This window comes from Erpetoichthys calabaricus, chromosome 12 (assembly GCF_900747795.2).
Source record: "Erpetoichthys calabaricus chromosome 12, fErpCal1.3, whole genome shotgun sequence".
NCBI lineage: Eukaryota > Metazoa > Chordata > Cladistia > Polypteriformes > Polypteridae > Erpetoichthys > Erpetoichthys calabaricus.
The window spans coordinates 140,913,367-140,936,050 of record NC_041405.2 but is presented as its reverse complement, the minus strand read 5'-3'; the positions used below and the strand labels follow the sequence as shown (position 1 = coordinate 140,936,050).

The 22,684-nt window shown below is 42.8% G+C and overlaps 1 protein-coding gene across 6 annotated transcripts in view; it reads right to left on the bottom strand.

Moving 5' to 3' along the window:
* Positions 1-18,105: 18,105 nt before the first annotated feature.
* tle2b (TLE family member 2, transcriptional corepressor b) overlaps positions 18,106-22,684 on the bottom strand; it is a 186,847-nt gene continuing 182,268 nt past the window's right edge. For all 6 annotated transcript variants that reach the window (XM_051935265.1, XM_051935266.1, XM_051935268.1 and 3 more), the window contains exon 20: positions 18,106-19,632. In XM_051935265.1, the coding sequence (XP_051791225.1) occupies positions 19,525-19,632 (108 nt within the window). In that variant the 3' untranslated portion in view covers positions 18,106-19,524. The remainder of the gene's footprint in view (positions 19,633-22,684) is intronic.

The following is a 22,684-nucleotide window of genomic DNA, read 5'->3' as shown; positions in this document are numbered from 1 at the left end:
CTGGCTGTATTGCTTTTCCCGTCTGGCTGTATATCGCCCTTGCGTTTCCCGTCTGGCTGTCCCTCTGTTTTAGTCGTGTCCTTATCTCACTATCTCTCTCTCTCTCTCTGTTAACTTTTGCTTCCTATCTCATTTCTTTTACTCTATATCGGTCTATCTAAAGACGTTCTAGCTAGTGCCCTATCTTTACTACTATTTTCATTTAAAAAATTTTTTAACGAAAATGATTTCCCACCTCTGTGCCGTTTTCACGATGTTAATGAAAGAATTTCCATCTACACTAAAACAACCAAAAACGCATATTTTGTAGATGTTCACCTACACTGGGCATGCACACATCAGTGGAAAAACCCTTCAATGGGTGATAATGCCACCAGCCATGGGATGTACCAACCAGAAATTTTGCGTTTTGCTCATGTATGCAGCATTCAAACTGTACATGAATACTTTATATGAATACATGTAAGCAACACCATAAGTGCCATGGAAAGCAACTCTTGTGTCCATTATGTTTGACTGTGTTTTCTTCTGTGAAGGGTGACCAGGCAGAGACGTAATGATGATAATCCAATCGGGGAAGGGCTACGTAATAAGCACAAACAAATTGGCACACGAGTAGAGTCTGCGTCTTTACCCATCCTCACCACAATGCTGGGTCCGCATTTTCAGAAGTATACGGCTCTGGAGAGCATTTTCAAATAGTATCCATTTTCATGGGCTGAAAACTTTAGGGTAGTGTGGATGAAAAGTGAAATACTATTGCATGGACAGGGCCTATCCGAGTATCTAAATCGGGGGGTCCACAGATCAATTTGACCTGTGGCCTAGCTGTCGCTGAGCAAATACTCTCTGTGCCGTCCAGGCCAGGCACTTCTCCCCTCTTGGACCACCCTTTGTACAAAGGCTCACACGTGTTAAACATCACCCCACTCCACTTCATTCACGTCGTACACGTATTAAATCAATTCAAACCTGTCAAGATAAGGAATCGGCAAGCATGTGTTGCACTGAAGTCTTCCTGGTCTTATCATTCCAAATGAGCGAGCTTACTCATTTCGGCTAGTATCTTTGCTCTTAAAATTTCGTGGCGGTTGTACCCAAATACATTCTGTACCTTGTACTGTGAGCAAGGGTTCAGAATTCTGAGGGGGGCCGTGATATCTCAAGTGACACTTGACTTTTCTCCTTTCGGTTTCAGTTAACAGTGCAGTAACAATGCTTACAATGTAGTAAAATTTGGCCTTACGAAATCTAATTTTTTTTAAATTATATTTCATTCTATTTATATAATAACCTCTGCTCTGACCAAAACAGAACACAATCATATCTTTGACTTCCTTCCTTAACAGATTACGTGTATTGGCACAACCGGAGACGTGGTGGATGAAGTGCTGACACAAACACAAGCCACAGTTAAAGGCCCTCAGTAAAGCAGCTTTATCAGCCCTTTTCTGAAGGTCTAACTCCTGCTGGTGGCCTCGCGAGATGCCCGGTGAAGTGCTGAAACCTCCTCTGGGGGAGACCCCATCTCTGAGAGTTCTGCAGCTCGACTTCTAAACCTTCTCCAGTCCCCCCTACTACGCCATTCAGAGCTGCTCCAGTACCTGTGGTGCTGCCCTCTTGTGGATTCTTCCCTGCATGTTTTCTCATTTTTCTATTTTTTTCTATATATAAGACCACCAGTAACGGCGCACTGCACGATTACACTTGACTTGGGAATTCCTAGTTTCTCTGTACGTTTAGCATTCGTTTGCTCAGAGGTTGATGTGCTTGCAGCTTCCTGAGCAGATCTTCTTTTCTCCGCCCTAGTGGCCCGCTTCTTGTCTTTTTTTTTTGTCAGCATCTTTTTGTGTTAAAACTGCTTAAGTCCGTGTTTATGTTTTAATTATTTAGTGCGTTTTCCTTCATTTTTCACTTAAGCTGCCACTTAAGTCTTCAATCTGTTTCAAGAATGGTTTAAGATATGAAGAGAGAGGGGAAGTGACAGCGAAGGTGGTAGGGATGAGAACGGCGCCCGTATGCATGTGCTGCATGGCCGCCCTGCTGGCCGCTGCCGAGAGTTGATTCAACAATAAAATAAAACGAAAAGAGGGATAACCTTGGAGGTCAATCATCACCCCGAAAACGGATAGTAGACGTCACGTAGTATATGTGTACCACATTTCAGGTCAATAGGTGATTTAAAATCCTGGACAGACAAACAAACCGCCACGGTAGCATATTATATATATAAAGAGTATTGTGAAGTGAAGCACAAATTATATAATAAACAAATAATAACTCAAAATGAAAAAAAATCCCCAGTAAGCCGTTACGTTTGTTTTAAATTAATTCCTTCTCTCCTGGAGCTCTCGTTATTATATATCTAGATTGTCAGGGGTCACAGAACTCAATTTTGGCATCAGTTTTTTAATCAAATATAATTTTCCAGTGATTTTATATACACTATTTTGTCCTTTTAGGTGCCGTCTTTGTTCTTCCTGACAACGGCATTTTGAGCACTCATTGTTATGGCGTTGCTATGCACACACCCAGGAAATATTGTGCCATTGCCATTCTTGCCACAATTAGATATAAAGGTTGGCACTATATACTTAATAATAATAATTTTTATTTATAGAGTGCCTTTCCCATCATCCAGGTTTGTACATATCACATCATATGCCATGGGCTTTAGTGTTACAGAGCCCCTTTTCTGGCTTTGATGTTGATTTTTGGTTTATCATCGCCAGGTTGTCCAACTCCGGTGCTGGTGGGCCGCAGTGGCTGCAGGTTTTCATTCTAACCATTTTCTCAATTAGTGATCTGATTTTGCTGCTGATTAACTTGTGTTTCATTAGTTTTAATTGACGTGACTCAGACCCCCATAGTTGTTTCTTTTTCCTTAATGAGCAGCCAAACAATAAGGAGACACAAAACAAGCCGCCACATGACCCGGGGGGTATTTTCTGTACGTCGCTTAAATCATCTGAGATCAGATGCCCCATCTTGGATGAGTTAATGCCAGTGAAACTCATCAGGGATAAGTCGGTTTTTCAAACGCAGCCGTGTAGTAGATTAGTTTAGCTGGATCTAATCATCCGAGATGAATGCGCGCGCCTGTGCTGATTGAAAAGCCCATATATATTGAGTCTAGAAAACATGATCAGCAAGTCTTTGATAGGCTGTAACAAAATGACGAAAGAACGGGCGCATCTTTTTTTTTTTTTTTACACAAGCGGAGCAAGACCTTTTATTCAAAGGACACGAAGAATTTCAAGATTTAATATGCACAAGGGGTAACACTGCAAAAGTAGCGCAGACCAGAAAAGATGGCTGGCAAAAAGTGTCCGACAAATTAAGATAGATACTTTATTAATCCCAAGGGGAAATTCACATTTAATATTAAATATGAATGTACATGCATATTTAATATATGTCATAATTCCAGATTAAATGTGAGCACAAGGAGAACATGGGAACAGGTTAAAGTGAAGTACAGGAATATACTTCAAACTGGTAAATATTGGTATATAACTATTTAAAGAATTATTAACATAATCATATATAATATAAAAAAACATTAATTTTAAAGCTAATAAGAAGGCAGACAAGCAAAAAACAGGTGGATGTCCATGCGGTCCAGACCTAACCCCTGAAGAACAGTTGGCTTTCCAGCAAAATGCCCATCGCCCTGTTTCTGAGGGCATTCCAGGGGGAAGGTCCTCCTCAGAACCAGTGGCAGGATGCAGTGGTCACTTCATTTCAGGTAAAGGATGGTCATTGCATATATTTATCGATGTGTGTCATAGGTATGTTCCATATAGCCCTATTTTTTGTTGGGTCAGTTGCAGGGAATGTCATATCTCTTGAACCTGTGTCTGACCAACGAGATATTGACGAAGGTCAAATATTTGATGAAGACATTGTCTCTGATTATTTGGATCTGCGTACAATCCAGTGCCCCAATCACATTTGGAAATCCTGGGTAATGAGAATGTTAGGCTGATTGGGAGATTCTTCATGGAACTGTGGGTGTTTTTGCCTGTGTTGCCTACCTGCAATGGCATGAAACACCTCTTTTATTGTCTGCACACGCAGGTGTCCAGGAAACACTCTGAAAACCTGAAGGAAATATAGAGCCAAACAGGATTTACAAATTGCCTGGCAAACTGCACTTTTAGTTAGATTTTCCGCATCACCTACGGTATATAAAAAAAGTGCCGCTTGCTAAAAACCTCAAAAGCAATGCCTACTGTCTGTGTGGTTGTGAGAGCCCGACTTCGCCGAGTTTGACTTCTAATATAAGGTGCTAATAAATCTTTGAGGTACAATATTCCCCCTCGGCTAAAGCGGTATCTTTCTAAAATTTCCTCCGAGAGCAATAAGGGTTTTGCGCAATCGGCGAGATCCTTATCTATATGAAATTCTCTTCTTATAATTTGCGCACCAATTTCAATTGGTCGCTCATTCATGAACGGTGAAGCCATGACTGAATGACTTCCACGCACGGACACTGATTAAGTGTGTGAGCTCATCCTTGTTTACTTGCTTTGAGCAGGTTTGAGGATTTGGATGTGTTGCTATGACAACACATCCAGCAAGAGTTTCGAAAAACGGACAGATTCAGGATCAGGCCAAATCGTCAACAATTACATCCGGCTAAACGAGTAATCCACGTACGAAAAATACCCCCCAGCTCACCTGAAAATAAAGAAAAGTCTCGGTCATGTTGGTCTGCTCAGGTCACCAAAACATCTTGACGGTGGTCTTCCATCCATCCATCCATTATCCAACCTGCTCTATCCTAAGTACAGAGTCACGGGGGTCTGCAGGAGCCAACCCCAGCCAACACAGGGCACAAAGCAGGAAACAAACCCTGGGCAGGGCGCACACATTAGGGACAATTTAGGATCACCAATGCATCTAACTTGCATGTCTTTGGACTGTGGGAGGAAAACCACACAGACACGGGGAGAACATGCAAACTCCACGCAGGGAGGACCAGGGAAGCAAACCCAAGTCTCCAAACTGCAAGGCGCCACTGTGCTGCCCAGTGGTCTTAGAAAAAACAGAAAATCAACAGTCTGCTGTAGCAATAAGTCATGATATTCAATAACGACTTTAATTAACACCAGGAATTGGCCTCTCATTAAGAAACTGGTTGGAGTGAAATTGGCTGGAGTTTGACGTTCCAGTTGAGCTGGTCATCCATTAGCTTGTTTCACGTCTCATTTCTGTTTGGCTGCCATTTCATGAAGAAACGAATCAATTCAGAGGACCGAATCTTTAAAAACAGGGCTACTAAAATGAAAGGAAAAGAAGTTAATTAGCAGTGAAAACTGATCACTGTTTAGGAAAAGGGTGAGAATGAAAACCTGCAGCCACTGCGGCCCACCAGGACCAGAGCTGGACACCCCTGGTTTAGATGGAAGATAGAATTGATTTCTGGTATCAAATCTTTTTCTAGTTTTCTGACATTTCTCCCCCTGGTCGTCTCCATTATTTCTAACTTGCCAAACATCACTTGCATTGACACCACTCATGCACAAGTGTTGGGAATTTACCTCAGGAGGCCGCAAACCACTAAAAGCTGCCCTGAGCTGCAGAGCGCAGTCAGTGGGCAATGGATGGATGGATGGATACTTACACGGCGCTGCATATACTGTACGTGGCACAAGTTGAGCCAAAAATGTTTGAAAATCCTTACAACCAAAAACTGAGGCAGTGGCGTCCCTTTATGATCACACCAACCACAAACTGCTGACCCTGAACTAACGTTTCATTTCTAGCTCTGCATCAATCTCTTTTTGTGAGTCGATGGAGGACTGCTGCAGTAATTGTCGTTCTGGCGCTCCTTTGAGATGCCTGGGTGCCCCTCACCAGTTAAGGGGTGCTGCATTTGGTATGAGTTATGATTCTTTCACCCAGCCATGTTCTTCTTCGGCCTGTCTGCACTATTATCAGAATTACAACAACGCTGAAGACCCTTCCATCTTCTAATTAATATCGAAACAAGTGATGGATTAAGGATTAAGAGGGCTTAACCTCCATTGAGCTAGCTGGACTGGTGTCATGGTAAATGAATGTGATCAATATGCAAACCAATGGCCCAGAGCTGGGACTCCACATAAATAATAAACACACGTATCATTTCTTGCTGATCGTTGTCTCATGCTCGAGTGGAGGTGGAGGTAGAGGTGTGCCGGTAGTCACCATCTCTCATCTCCTGAGGCTCAAATGAGGCTTGTTCTCTAAGGCAGGGGTCACCAAGTCCGGTCCTGGAGGACCACCGTGGGTGCAGGTTTTCATTCTAACCCTTTTTTTAATGAGTGCCCTGTTTGTGCTGCTAATTAACTTCTTGTGAATTCATTTTAATTGAATTGCTTTTTTAAGATTTGTTCCCCTGAATTTCTTCATCATTCTTCTGAATTGCTTCATTTCTTTCTTTAAATGGCACCTAAATAGAAATACAATGTGAAGTGAGGGATCCAACAAAAGGCAGTCAACTAAGTCAGAGCCTCAAACTCCAACCAGCTGCTTAATGAGGTGCCAGGCCTTGTCGTTAATTAAACCTGTTCTTTAATTCTGTGGCTTGTTGCTGCTCTCGTGGTGCATTGGCAGACATTTCTGAAGCAGCACTGTTAAAATGTGTTGGGGACCTGAGCAGACCAACATTCCTGAGACCTTCATCGTTCTTTATTTTCAGATATTGTATGACAGACACCAGGGGGGTATTTTTCGTACGTGGATTACTCTCTTAGCCGGATGTAATTGTTGACGGTTTGACCTGATCCTGGATCTGTCGGTTTTTTGAAACTCTTGCTGGAAGTGTTGTCATAGCAACACATCCAAATCCGCAAACCTGCTCGGAGCAGGTTTGTTCTGCGTAAACAAGGATTAGTTTACACACGTGATCAGTGACGGTGTGGAAGTCATCCAGTCAGGGCTTCGCCGTTCATGAATGAGCGACCAATTGATATTGGTGCGCAAATTATAGGAAGAGAATTTCATATAAAGAGGGTTTTGCGCGATCGGCAAGATCCTTTATTGCCCCCGGAGGAAATTCTGTACGAAAGATACCGCTTTAGCCGAGGGGGAATATTGTACCTCAAAGATTTATTAGCTCCGTATATTCGAAGTCAGACTCGGCGAAGTCGGGCTCTCACAACCACACAGACAGTAGGCATTGCTTTGAGGTTTTTTGCAAGCGGCACTTTTTCATATACTGTAGGCGATGCGGAACATCTATCGAAAAGTGCAGTTTGCCAGGCAATTCGTGAAGTCTGTTTGGCTCTGAAACATTTCCTTCAGGTTTTCATTGTGTTTCCTGGACACCTACGTGTGCAGACAATAAAAGAGGCGTTTCATGCCATTGCAGGTAGGTAATACACAAGCTAAAACACCCACAGTTCCACGAAGAATCTCACAATCAGCCTAACATTCTCATTACCTAGGATTTCCAAATGTGATTGGGGCACATGGGACTGATCAGAGTGGAGTTTGATCAAACATTTGGAAAGTGTACCTCTCCTCCTGATGAATAATCAGACACAGTGTCTTCATCAAATATTTGACCTTCGTTAATATCTCGTTGGTCAGACACAGGTTCAAGGGATATGACATTCCCTGCAACTGACCCAACAAAAAAGAGGGCTATATGGAACATACCTATAGCACACATGGAGGACAAATATGCAATGACCATCCTTTACCTGAAATGAAGTGACCACTGCATCCTGCCACTGGTTCTGAGAAGGAGCTTCCCCCTGGAATGCCCTCAGAAACAGGGCGATGGGCATTTTGCTGGAGAGCCAACTCTTCTGCAGGGGTTAGGTCTGGACCGCGTGGACCTCCACCTGTTTTTTGCTTGTCTGCCTCCTTATTAGCTTTAAAATTAATGTTTTTTATATTATATATGATTCTTTATGTCAACAATTCTTTAAATAGTTATATACCAATATTTACCAGTTTGAAGTATATTCTTGTACTTCACTTTAACCTGTTCCCATGTTCTCCTTGTGCTCACGTTTGATCTGGAATTATGACATATTAAATAAAAATTAATCTGACACATAGGAAATGAAACGCTGCATTCACTAAGTACAATGTACACTACTTAGCGTTTAATTTTTTCGGCCACTTTTTGCCAGCCGTCTTTTCTGGTCTGGGCTGCTTTTGCAGTGTTACCGCTTGTGTATATTAAATCTTGAAATTCTTCGTGTCCTTCGAATAAAAGGTCTTGCGCCGCGTGTGTGAAAAAAAAATGCGCCCGTTCTTTCGTCATTTTGTTACAGCCTATCAAAGACTTGCTGATCATGTTTTCTAGACTCAATATATATGGGCTTTTCACTCAGCGCGGGCGCGCGCATTCATCTCGTATGATTAGATCCAGCTACACTAATCTAATACACAGCTGCGTTTGAAAAACCGACTTATCTGGATGAGTTTCACTGGCATTAACTCATTCAAGATGAGGCACCTGATCTCGGATGGTTTAAGCGACGTACGAAAAATACCCCCCAGTTGTTTTGGCTCATTTTGTATCTTATTATTGTTTGGCTGCTAATTAAGGAAAAAGAAACAATTAAGGGGTCTGAGTCTTCAAGACCAATAGAATTAAAATTACTTCAAAAGACGTTAATTAAGAAAAGGGTTGGAATGAAAACCTGCAGCCACAGTGCTCCTCCAGAACCGGAGTTGGTAACCCCTGCTCTCAGGATGTAAGTAACTAACGCTTTACTTTAGTGTTGATGGATGAACGGGACCACAAAGTGTTTAATTTTGTCTTGTGTCTATTAGTCAACTTATCACATGTTATGGAAGTTCAAGCAGATGGACATCTCCTGTGGAGACCCCAAAACATGGCATTGAGCCCAACCAGCTCGTCAGTCCTATCCACCTAATTTCTCCAAAATAACAAGTCGAGTTTTGAATTTATTTGTGCAGCTCCTTCATTGCTAAAATCTGCTAATTTTACTTGGTGGGATCCTTGAGTGGCTGCACAGTTGCCCCTTTTAGTTAAGTAACGGAGATCCTACTAGTTCTGCCTTTATGGGCTAAACTGATTGCAACAATGGGAATAATCCCCAGCTTTGATCGTCACCATAAGTACGAGTGGAGGGTTTTTGCTCACCACATCCTGAATCAATATTGTCTTCCCCTTAAAGAAACTTGTTACTTTTAATTCATTATTTAAAAAATTAAATTATTTTTTGAATCCCATTCTGAGTTTTAGTAAATGCTCCATACCTGAACTCCCTTGAACTTTCTATTTCCACTCTATACCTATAAATAATGCATGCCCCCTCACCCCAAACAGTTAATTATTGAATTTTTAAAAAAAAAAACTCTACCTGCAGCCCCTCAGGACCCCCGTATGAATGGATAACTGAACATCCCTTCAGCCACTCCTCTGGCAAAATTGTGCCAATGGCGTTTCCGCTATGTTCTTGGCCCGTCAACTAGATGATAATGATGAAGGTTTCTGGAAGAGATGCATCCTAATGATACCCTCAGAGAAAAGAAATTTCAGCAGACATTCAAGTGCTCCAGACAAGGAGGACAGGAGTTTTCGAGGTAAGGCAGTAACACTCGCTAATCGTGAGTGTCGTGTCAGTCAGTCGTGTACCTCATGTTCATTAACACAGGCAGGTAAGGCTACGTCCGCATTACTACGTATTTAAACAAAAGTTGTCTCTGTCCACACTGGCGCTTTCACATTCCTTACCAAAGAGTAAACCACCAAAGACACCTATGATATAGTGATGCACATACGCTGGGCACGCACACATCAGCAGGAAGAGGAAGTGTCCTCCTTGAAGGGACCGAAATGTCTGGCTGCAGGATTTCTCTCAAAAGTAAATTATTTGCCTTTTGCGCTTGTAAGCCCCGTTCAAACTTTACAAAATGCCATTTAGACGCATGCAGGTTAGCACCGCAGTAAGTGCCACAAAAAGCAACCTCTCTGTGTCCGCCACATTAGAATGTTGTTTTCTTCTGTGATGGGTGACCAATCGGGGAGGAACCAATCAGGGAAGAGCCACATGATGAGCACAAACCAATCAGAGCGCAATTAGAGTTTGGCATCTTCAGATCTCTACATTTTCACCCATCCACACTGTTTTCTGTCGGCTCAGGAAAGCATTTTCAAATGTCGCCGTATTTTGGAGTTTAAAAATGCTGGGGTAGTGTGGGTAGAAGGTGAAAACGACTAAGGTCTGCATTATTAAAACAAAAATATACAGTGCATCCGGAAAGTATTCACAGCGCATCACTTTTTCCACATTTTCTTATGCTACAGCCTTATTCCAAAATGGATTAAATTCATTTTTTTCCTCAGAATTCTACACACAACACCCCATAATGACAACGTGAAAAAAGTTTACTTGAAGTTTTTGCAAATTTATTAAAAATAAAAAAATTCAGAAAGCACATGTACATAAGTATTCACAGCCTTTGCCATGAAGCTCAAAATTGAGTTCAGGTGCATCCTGTTTCCCCTGATCATCCTTGAGATGTTTCTGCAGCTTAATTGGAGTCCACCTGTGGTAAAGTCAGTTGATTGGACATGATTTGGAAAGGCACACACCTGTCTATATAAGGTCCCACAGTTGACAGTTCATGTCAGAGCACAAACCAAGCATGAAGTCAAAGGAATTGTCTGTAGACCTCTGAGACAGGATTGTCTCGAGGCACAAATCTGGGGAAGGTTACAGAAAAATTTCTGCTGCTTTGAAGGTCCCAATGAGCACAGTGACCTCCATCATACATAAGTGGAAGAAGTTCGAAACCACCAGGACTCTTCCTAGAGCTGGCCAGCCATCTAAACTGAGCGATCGGGTGAGAAGGGCCTTAGTCAGGGAGGTGACCAAGAACCTGATGGTCACTCTGTCAGAGCTCCAAAGGTCCTCTGTGGAGAGAGGAGAACCTTCCAGATGGACAACCATCTCTGCAGCAATCCACCAATCAGGCCTGTATGGTAGAGTGGCCAGACGGAAGCCACTCCTTAGTAAAAGGCACATGGCTGCCCGCCTGGAGTTTGCCAAAAGGCGCCTGAAGGACTCTCAGACCATGAGAAAGAAAATTCTCTGGTCTGATGAGACAAAGATTGAACTCTTTGGTGTGAATACTAGGCGTCACGTTTGGAGGAAACGAGGCACCGCTCATCACCAGGCCAATACCATCCCTACAGTGAAGCGTGGTGGTGGCAGCATCATGCTGTGGGGATGTTTTTCAGCGGCAGGGACTGGGAGACTAGTCAGTATAAAGGCAAAGATGACTGCAGCAATGTACAGAGACATCCTAGATAGATAGATAGATAGATAGATACTTTATTAATCCCAATGGGAAATTCACATTCTTCAGCAGCAGCATACTGATACAATAAATAATATTAAATTAAAGAATGATAATAATACAGGTGAAAAAAAAACAGACAATAACTATGTGTAATGTTAAATATTAACGTTTACCCCCCCCTGGTGGAATTAAAGAGTCGCATAGTTTGAGGGAGGAACGATCTCCTCAATCTGTCTGTGGAGCAGGACAGTGACAGCAGTCTGCTCTTCTGTCTGGAGATGATACTATTTAGTGGATGCAGTGGATTCTCCATAATTGATAGGAGCCTGCTGAGCGCCCTTCGCTCTGCCACAGATGTTAAACTGTCCAGCTCCATGCCAACAATAGAGCCTGCCTTCCTCACCAGTTTGTCCAGGCGTGAGGCGTCTTTCCTCTTAATGCTGCCTCCCCAGCACACCACTGCGTAGAAGAGGGCGCTCGCCACAACTGTTTGATAGAACATCTGCAGCATCTTATTGCAGATGTTGAAGGAAGCCAGCCTTCTAAGGAAGTATAACCGGCTTTGTCCTTTCTTGCACAGCGCATCAGTATTGGCAGTCCAGTCTAATTTATCATCCAGCTGCACTCCCAGATATTTATAGGTCTGCACTATCTGCACACAGTCACCTTTGATGATCACTGGGTCCATGAGGGGTCTGGGCCTCCTAAAATCCACCACCAGCTCCTTGGTTTTGCTGGTGTTCAGGTGTAGGTGGTTTGAGTCGGACCATTTAACAAAGTCATTGATTAGGTCCCTATACTCCTCCTCCAGCCCATTCCTGATACAGCCCACGATAGCAGTGTCATCAGCGAACTTTTGCACATGGCAGGACTCCGAGTTGTATTGGAAGTCCGATGTATATAGGCTGAACAGGACCAGAGAAAGTACAGTCCCTTGTGGCGCTCCTGTGTTGCTGACTACAATGTCAGACGTGCAGTTCCCAAGACGCACATACTGAGGTCTGTCTTTAAGATAGTCCACGATCCATGCCACTAGGTATGAATCTAATCCCATCTCTGTCAGCTTGTCCCTAAGGAGCAGAGGTTGGATGGTGTTGAAGGCGCTAGAGAAGTCTAGAAACATAATTCTTACAGCACCACTGCCTCTGTCCAAGTGAGAGAGATCCTGGATGAAAACCTGCTCCAGAGCGCTCTTGACCTCAGACTGGGGCGACGGTTCATCTTTCAGCAGGACAACGACCCTAAGCACACAGCCAAGATATCAAAGGAGTGGCTTCAGGACAACTCTGTGAATGTCCTTGAGTGGCCCAGCCAGAGCCCAGACTTGAATCCGATTGAACATCTCTGGAGAGATCTTAAAATGGCTGTGCACCGACGCTTCCCATCCAACCTGATGGAGCTTGAGAGGTGCTGCAAAGAGGAATGGGAGAAACTGGCCAAAGATAGGTGTGCCAAGCTCGTGGCATCATATTCAAAAAGACTTGAGGCTGTAATTGCTGCCAAAGGTGCATCGACAAAGTATTGAGCAAATGCTGTGAATACTTATGTACATGAGATTTCTCAGTTTTTTTATTTTTAATAAATTTGCAAAAATCTCAAGTAAACTTTTTTCACGTTGTCATTATGGGGTGTTGTGTGTAGAATTCTAAAGAAAAAATTGAATTTAATCCATTTTGGAATAAGGCTGTAACATAACAAAAGGTGGAAAAAGTGATGTGCTGTGAATACTTTCCGGATGCACTGTAGCCGTGTGGATGTAACGTAGGAATTCTGCTGTGCTCTGTGCCTTTGATGATCTTGACCCTATGAACCTATGACTAATGATGAGCAAAATGATTCACGTAAAATTGAATTTGCTGCCAAATGCAGTGTTTTTGTTTCACAGAAATATTCACAAAATAAATTGTGCTTTGGTTCTAGTGACAGTTGTGCCATTCACACAAGTCAAATGGCATTTAGTTCCTGGCTGGAAGCATTGTTCATGCATTAATTTTGCATGCATTTGCCTGTCATTTAGAATTAAAGATCTCTACGAATACAAAAAACAAACCACTGGCCTTGTGCATATCCTCGGGTAAGGTAAGGTGGTTAGCTAATATCAGGGTGGGGTTGGCAGCAGAAACATCCCTTATTTTGAATTTTCCTATGAAGAAAACACGACAATGTGCACGGCATTGTGTTTTGGTGGGTCGTCATGTAAAAAAGTATACAGTATGTCACATTTAGAGACAAACAATATACAAACTAGAGGCATAAGAAAGAATTGATTTAATCAGTGTGGTACAAATGACATGTGTTAGGCAGCTGTGGAAAAGAACACCGGAAAACTCGGAAGTGTGAACAAAGCTTTAGGAAGAAAGATTCCCTGATTTCTACCCAAACATCCATCCACCCATCCATTTTCCAACCCGCTGAACCCGAACACAGGGTCACGGGGGTCTGCTGGAGCCAATCCCAGCTAACACAGGGCACAAGGCAGGAACCAATCCCGGGCAGGGTGCCAACCCACTGCAGGATACACACAAACACAGCCACACACCAAGCACACACTAGGGCCAATTTAGAATCACCAATCCACCTAACCTGCATGTCTTTGGACTGTGGGAGGAAACCCACACGGGGAGAACATGCAAACTCCACGCAGGGAGGACCCGGGAAATGAACCCGGGTCCCCAGGTCTCCCAACTGCGAGGCAGCAGCGCTACCCACTGCACCACCGTGCCGCCCTCTACCCAAACAAATAAACATTAAAAAATCCCAGAACCTCTTTAGTGAGTTTCACATTTTATGATTGCGAAATTGACTGAAAAACAAATTTTAGTGTCAGTTCCGTGAAATTATATGTGAAGTGAAACTTACCTGCTCTGCTCATTACTACTTATAATGATATCTCACTTGTGGGTTTTCTGTGCAGCTTCCAGTGTTGGTTACTACCTCCTTGAGGTAAGAGAGCCATAGAGATCCTTTTAAAGGTTACGATTTCTCCGTTCATCCATTATTGAACAAACTTTATGAACTTCACTGTGACACGGATGGAGTCTATCTCACCACCATGAAGGTCAAGGTAAAAATAAACCCAAGACAGGAAGCTAGTCCACCACCGGCTTAGAACGTTAGATCAATCGAGACGAGAACAGGCCATTCAGCCCAACAAACCTCGCCAGGCCTATCCACTTAATTCTTCTAAAAAAAAAAAAAAAAAACATCAAGTCGAGTTTTGAAAGTCCCTAAAGTCCTACTGTCTACCACACTACTTGGTTGCTTATTCCAAGTGTCTATTGTTCTTTGTGTAAAGAAAAACCTCCTAATGTTTGTGTGAAATTTACCCTAAACAACTTTCCAACTGTGTCCCCGTGTTTTGATGAACAACAGTCTCGATCCACTGTACTGATTCCCTTCATAATTTTAAACACTTCAATCAGGTCACCTCTTAAACTGTAAAGGCTCAGCTCTTTTAATCTTTCCTTCATAACTCATCCCCTGTAGCCCTGGACTCAGCCCTGTCACTCTTCTCTGGACCTTTTCTTGTGCTGTTATGTCCTTTTTGTAGCCTGGAGACCAAAACTGCACACAGGACTCCAGATGAGGCCTCACCAGTGTGTTATAAAACGTGAGCAGAACCTCCTTGGTCTTGTACTCCACACATCAAGGCGCTATATAACCTGACATTCTGTTATGGTGATGGTGCGAGGAACCTCATCAGAACTGGCCGATGTTAAGAGTGATGTTCCACAGGGGTCAGTACTGGGGCTGCTGCTATTTTTAATATATATAAATGATTTAGATAGGAATATAAGTAACAAGTTGGTTAAGTTTGCAGATGATACCAAGAAAGGTGGATTAGCAGATAATTTGGAATCCGTTATATCATCACAGAAGGACTTGGATAGCATACAGGCTTGGGCAGATTTGTGGCAGATGAAATTTAATGTCAGTAAATGTAAAGTATTACATAGGAAGTAAAAATGTTAGGTTTGAATACACAATGGGCGGTCAGAAAATCGAGAGTACACCTTATGAGAAGGATTTAGGAGTCACAGTGGACTCTAAGCTATCGACTTCCCGACAGTGTTTAGAAGCCATTAAGAAAGCTAACAGAATGTCAGGTTATATAGCGCCTTGATGTGTGGAGTACAAGTCACAGGAGGTTCTGCTCAACCTTTATAACACACTGGTGAGGCCTCATCTTGAGTACTGTGTGCAGTTTTGGTCTCCAGGCTACAAAAAGGACATAGCAGCACAAGAAAAGGTCCAGAGAAGAGCGACAGGGCTGATTCCAGGGCTACAGGGGTTGAATTAGGAGGAAAGATTAAAAGAGCCGAGCCTTTACAGTTTAAGCAAAAGAAGATTAAGAGGTGACCTGATTGAAGTGTTTAAAATTATGAAGGGAATTAGTCCAGTGGATCGAAACTGTTATTTTAAAATGAGTTCATCAAGAACACTTGGACTCTGTTGGAAACTTGTTAAGGGTAAATTTCGCCCAAACATTAGGAAGTTTTTCTTTACACAAAGAACGATAGAAACTTGGAATAAGCAACCAAGTAGTGTGGTAGACAGTAAGACGTTAGGGTCTTTCAAAACTTGACTTGATGTTTTCTTGGAAGAAATAAGTGGATAGGACTGGCGAGCTTTGTTGGGCTGAATGGCCTGTTCTCGTCTAGAGTGTTCTAATAATCAGTTCTAATAATAAGTTAGCCTTCTTAATGGCTTCTGAACACTGTTTGGCAGTTGATAGAGTTGAGTCCACTGTGACTCCTAAATCCTTCTCATAAACTGTTCTCTCGATTTTCCAACCGCCCATTGTGTATTACATTTTTACTTCCTATGTGTAATTCTTTACATTTACTAACATTAAATTTTATCTGCCACAAGTCTGCCCAAGACTGCATGCTGTCCAAGTTCTTCTGTAATAATATAATGGATTCCAAATTATCTGCTAATCCACCTATCTTGGTATCATCGGCAGATTTAGCCAGCTTGTTACTTATATTCCTATCTAAGTCATTTATAGTGTGACCGGTGCCACTAGTGGACGTGCCGACCCTTCAGCAACCCCCTCTTAAACAGTTTTTCAATGAAAAAGAAATACACTCTTTCAGTACCCCTTTGTAGGATCAGTTGCTGGCTTGCCCTCGTGTCCCTAATTTAAACAATCCTCAACTAACCTCCTCGCACGCCTTCCCGATATGTTGGCAGAACGGGTCCCATCTGTTCCAAAAGGAGTCCCAATGCCTCATAAACCTGTACCCTTCTACCCTGCACCAAGATCCGAGCCACACATCAAGCCTCCTATCTCCTCAAGCTTACCTGGACTGGTGTGTGGCACTGGCAGAACTTCAGAGAAGAGTAGCTTGTGAGTTCTGCTCCTCACCCCGGCACCTAACTCTTTTTAAATTTGGATGACGGGTTCATTTAAGGATGCTAGTCAACTTACTGGGAAACATCTTTGTGCTTTGGGAGGCACCCCAATCAGATGTGGACAACATCCCAGTTTTCGTTCAGGCCTCTTTTATATAAGTAACTCCCCACTACAGATGAAATAAATTCCAATGTTAAGAAATGGGTCAAAATTCAGGAAATTCAGAGCAATGCAGGCTGCCCCTTATTCAAAATAAAGCAAAACTGTATAAGTATATGAATACAAAATGTCAGTGCAGTTTTAATAGATAAGCCTCTGGGTTAAGCTTAGGTTTACAGAGATGACTACCCCATGAGGGTTAGGTTAGGGTTTGTAGAGATTTGTGTTCCCATAAGGGGACAATTGCATGGGTACACTGTCTATGGCTGTATATTTACTTGTTTTTAAGTCATGGATTCTCAAGGTGGGATTTTGGTCCATGCCGACTTGATGGCACATCCATGCTGCAAACCTCCTCTTCCACTTCACCCCAAAGGTGCTCAAATGAAATGAGAAACGAGGACTGTACTGCCCGCCGGAGTAAAGTGAGGGCACTGCCATATTTCTGCAACAATCTGAGCTGTCATGTGCTTTGTGACATGGCGCATAATCCATTGGAAGAACAGAGACTGTGGTCAGAAAGGGAAGCACATGGCCCACTGAAGTACGTAGGGGCATTCTAATGACACATTTGGTATTAAGGAGGCCTAATGCATGCCAAGAAAGCATTTCCTACGCCATTACACCACCATCACTCTGTACTATTGACATCAGACAGAATGGAGACATGGACTAATGAATTGACACATTCTGACCTTACCGTCTACTCATTGCAGAAGACATTGGGATTCAGGTGGGCAGGCAACTTTTATCCAAACGTCTTTCGTCTGTTTTTGGTGATCCTGTGCCCATGGCACCCTCCTCATACTGCTGTTAGAAGCCAGCATGCCCTTTTACTGCTGTAGCCTGTTCATTTCAAAGTCTAACGCGCTGTTCAGGCAAAGATGACCTTCCGCAAATCCCTGTTGAAACGAGTTGCCATGTGAGTCTTTGTGATCTTCCTCTTTTCATGAACAAGTCTGATCGTTATCCTCTGACCCCCTTTCATTACCAGGGGATTTCACCCCAAGTTCTTCATGTTTTTATCATACCACTCTCTGTAAACTCTAGGCATTGTAGGATGTGAAAATCCCAGGAAGCGTCGCCATTTCCAAGACCACGTCTGACACGTCTTCTGTCCCTTGTGACGTTTCACTGAAACTCCTGCCCAGGTCTGCGTGGTGTACAAGAACAACTCGTAGCCACATGACTGAGTGATCTGAGCCAGCGATTAGGCGTACACTCAGTGGCCACTTTATTAGGTATACAATGTATTTTCTACCATCTCTTCTCAAAGGTTCAACAGACGGTGCACATTTTTGGGGGGGTTTTAATCAAGTGAGCGCATATTTTATTAATATTACAAGTTGTGGGAGATTTTCAAAGTTTTACATGAATCGGATAAGGAAAAGAACATACATTATCAATTGAACAAAACTCATTTTTCAACAAAGTCACCAAAGTTTTCAAAGTGGACATCTTGCACCAGAGGCCACTTGTTCGTTCATTCTGATTAAAATGCTTACCCAGTCCAGCTACCCGACACCTTGGCCTCTCGCCCTCTCTTGTACCAGCCTGATAAAGTTGGCCATTCCCAATAGATGTATGTCAAATTCTACATTTTTTTGTGTGGTGAGTCAGTTGCCGAGATGTGCCTTTATATTGTGTGACAATACCAGGGTGGATGCTGTGAGGGCATCAAATGAGAGCAAGAAAAATGGAGAGTCGTCAGTCGGGTAGACCCGGGTGTTCATGTATTCAGTGACTAAAGAATACCAAGAGTAGCTGGCATTGAAGGGCACTACAGGACACACGTGAGGCTGTCCCACATGTATTTAGACACCAGGCAACACAACAGGTTATCCTATGTTTTTCTAGGATATGATGGTCCAACTCGAAATATAGCTATACCTGAGGCTCCTGGCTGGACAGCACTACATCTTGACATCTTTTATGGAAACAACAGGCAAACAGCCAGGGAGGCGATCTGCTCTGCCAAGACCATACCCAGCTGAAGAGCTTTTGAAACCTACCACCACAAGAAAATGACAAAATTCAAGAATACGACCTGGCGGAACAAACACAGGGATGCGTCGTGAAGCACAGTAAGCTGCGTGACGGGGTACATGGTACGGCAAAGCGTTCAGGTGTTCCACCCCAGTGCCATTGCAAATTGCGTGTCTAAAGATGAAATTCGTCACCAGGTTGCCACCCAGTGTTTCCTGAAGTTTGAGGGGCTTACCAGTCCCATTGAGTGCCCTCCAATGTAGCAGGCAGACGAGTAGAAGATGAATGAGCGGCAGCAGCAGACTGGGAATTTCAACCAGCAGGCCACCTCCATTGATTGTGCGAGCTACGACTGAAACGTTTCGAAAGAACATATGAGCTTCATCTACAAAGTGGCCCACCCCATGTGGCATCAGAAAGGAAAGTCTGCAGCTGGCTGGCCCAAGGAGTGCTGAGCCTTCACAAGGTCTTCTGTAGGAGTGTCTGATTAGGAAAATCTGTCTGGTCTCGCGATGCCACTGGCAGCCTTCATCAAAATGGGGGAGGAAAAAAAGGTGGCACATGAGTTCCATAGAGCTGGGGCTGAAGGTGATTACTGCTATGTAGATGCTGCAATGGGAAGTGGTGCTCCATCTTGTGATCTGAAGGAAAGTACAACTCCTAAGTGCTGCTTCCGGAAAAAAGGGGGATAAAGAAAGCAGTGCTGACCATGCAAGATGGAACAAAATCCCCTGGGTCTTTTAGTACACCACTTCATACACAGTGGCCTTCTTGTCCCCGGAGCCAGTGACAATGTACTTATCATCGGGGGAGATGTCACAACTCAGAACTGATGACGACTCCTTGGACTGTAATGTGAACAAAAGACAAGAGATGTCAGCAAAGTGTACTCTCCATCCCCACAGCATGATTTCTTTTAACAATTCTGCCCATTTGTCTGCTTCTGGGAAATCTTTACAGCTTTCAAAGTCTGCCTGCAAAGTGATCTAAATAGGTTACAAATATAAAACACAATTATACTTATCTAATAAGCATTCACCCTCCCCAGATGCACCATTGGCAGCCAAGACCTCCTTGAGTGTCTCTTTTCTCTATCAGCTTTGCCCACCTTCATTCTGCCATTTTTCCCTTCTTCTTTACTAAAGTCCTCCTGCTCTGTCCGGTGCCACGTTGATCGGGAGTGTGCGGCCACAAATTCGATTTAAGACGTGAACTCTGACTCAACCACTCCAGGGGCCTCATGTAGAAACGGTGCGTATGCACAAAAATGTTGCGTACTCCCATTTCCACGCTCAAATCGCGATGTATTAAACCTAAACTTGGCGTAAAGCTACGCACATTTTCATGCCAGCTAAATGCTTTGCGTTCGCAAGTTCTCTGCTTGGTTTTGCAAACTGGCGCCACCCAGCGTCAAAGCAGTGCTTTTGTTCCAGTGTGGTTTCCCTTTCTTTTTTAGATCCACATACCTGACGCGGCTTTATCAAATACACTGCAATTAACCGCATATTGTTTATTAGTTTAAGGCATCTGATTGTAATTAACCCGTAACAATATAATGGTCCACAGAATGGCCAAACTATTCCAAATACCATAGCTGCTTTAGCGTTGTTCCTCTCACTGAACCACTCAAGTGTATTTATCCCTCTGTATCTGAGTGTGGAATCACAACTCTACAGCAGCTGATCAGAAAGAGAATTATCAGGATACAGCATCAAGCACATGCTGCCTCAGCTGTGCTGCCTATTTGAACTGCTCCGATGCAGCAAACGCTTCAGAGCTTTTCCTGTACGGACCTCGCGTTTCAGAAACAGTTTCATCCCAAGAACTCTAAACACACCCAATCAGTCCATCAAGTGCTCCTTGTAGAACTGTTTGTACTTATAAGTACAATCACCTCACTGTAAACTTGCGATACAGTTATAATATTGTACAACCTGAGCCACTTTATATATTTACATATGATGATGATATCATTTTTAAGATAAAATGCAGCAAAATATATTTATTACATTATACAGATAAAATGTTAACATCATTTAAATAATCTATATTGTTAATAATTAAACATGTGAGGACACGGTGTTGCAGCGCTAGTGATGAGCTGGCTCTCCGTTCATGGATAGTTCCTGCCTCATGCTGTATTCCTGCTGGTGCTAGCGCGACACTGGATGGATAGATGGATGGATAATTAAACACGTACTACAAAGATATTTCAATGTTCCTTAAAAGTTTTGAAGAATCTGCATTCTAAGCCTACAGATGGCTTAACGTCTATTACAGAGCAGATTGTGCGACGATTGGTTACTTGGAGAAATAAAAGGAAGAACAGGAATTGGAGGTTAGTATGTTTGAGAGAGACAGTACTTCTGTAATAAATTATTTCATCGAAAGTCACGCACAGCGCAGCAAGCATCTTGCATGAGACGTGAACAATCACTGCGCCACCGTGTTCCCATGTTTATTAACATGCTTTAACTCCTATCATCATGAAAATGATATCAAGTTTACATCTCAGTATTTTTATTATTCAGAGAGCTGTAATATTACGAATGTAATGGATTATGTGTCCTGTCGGAGAAAGAGAAAGAACGGAAGCACGTAGTGATTCACACACATAGAGCACATAGAAGATCAAATACAAAACAAAGCATTTAACATGCTACTTTAGTTACGATGGTATTTGAGAAACTACTAAATTAAACAATTTAAAGATGAAGTTTATGATGTCCTACTTTAATGACAAACTACATGATTAAAGTGGAAATTTCGAGATTAAAGTTGACATTTTGAGCTTTTTTTCCACTGTGTCCCTATTTTTTTTTCTTTTGTCTGTACCCTAATAAGCTTTCATATGACACTCAGACGGTGGGCTACGACTCGCCTTTTCACTGCGACTTTGATATGTGACAATTTTTTTATTTCGGGCACAGTGCGACTTTGTGAACTTGAGCTTTCGAGTTTCTCCGACACTCTATGTCACTCGATCAATTTCCTTTTGTTGTTTATATCACTGTTTAAACCAACAAATAGTACGTTTTTCTTTGCCTCCACTTGGTATTTGCTGAAATTCTTCTATTTTCCCCTCGCGCTTTTGCCATTGCCTATTCACAGAAGGCTGAGCTTAAGGACTATTTATATTGATTTGCATATTCAAAGAGGCGTAGTTCTGGGAGGAGTTTGGGGAGTGGCAGTAGGCACGTGCACGTGTGTTACTTTTCACGCTGACTGGGATTTATGAAGCGGAAGAATGTGGAAGTTGGCGTACACACAGATTTATGCATCTGAATTTTTTTGTGTGTACGCACATTTCCGCTTTTGTCCGTATGCCATGTTTTAGTGTGAATTCTATGCACGTTGTTATGCATGAGACCCCTGGACATGGCCGCTTTGTAGCTTTGTCTTTATGCTTGGGGTTTGTTGTCTTGGAAATTAAATCTTCTCCCAATGCACAGCTTTTTGCAGACTTGCATAAGGTTTTCCTGGTTTCGTTTTTACCCTCACAAACCTACCAGGACCTGCTTCCAGGAATCATCTCCACATCATAATGCATCCACCATCTCTGCTTTTGTGCTGCAGCCCTCAAACTGTACAAAACGCAATTTAGACACACACAGGTAAGCAACACAACCAGTGCCAGGGAAAGCCATGTCTGCTATGTGGGAATCAGATTTTTTTTTTTTTTTACATGAAGGGTGACCAATCAGGTAATGAGATGTTGTAATGAGTTGGCTCCAATCAGAGAAGGGTTACATAATAAGCCTGAGCAAACCAGAGGGTAATTAGAGTCTACATTTTTACCTGTCCACACCCTTGCACTTTCAGAAGTGTACGGCTCTGGAGAGTCCTATCACAAGTCTGTTTTTGGTGATTCAAAATGCCGGGGTGGTGTGGACAAATGTA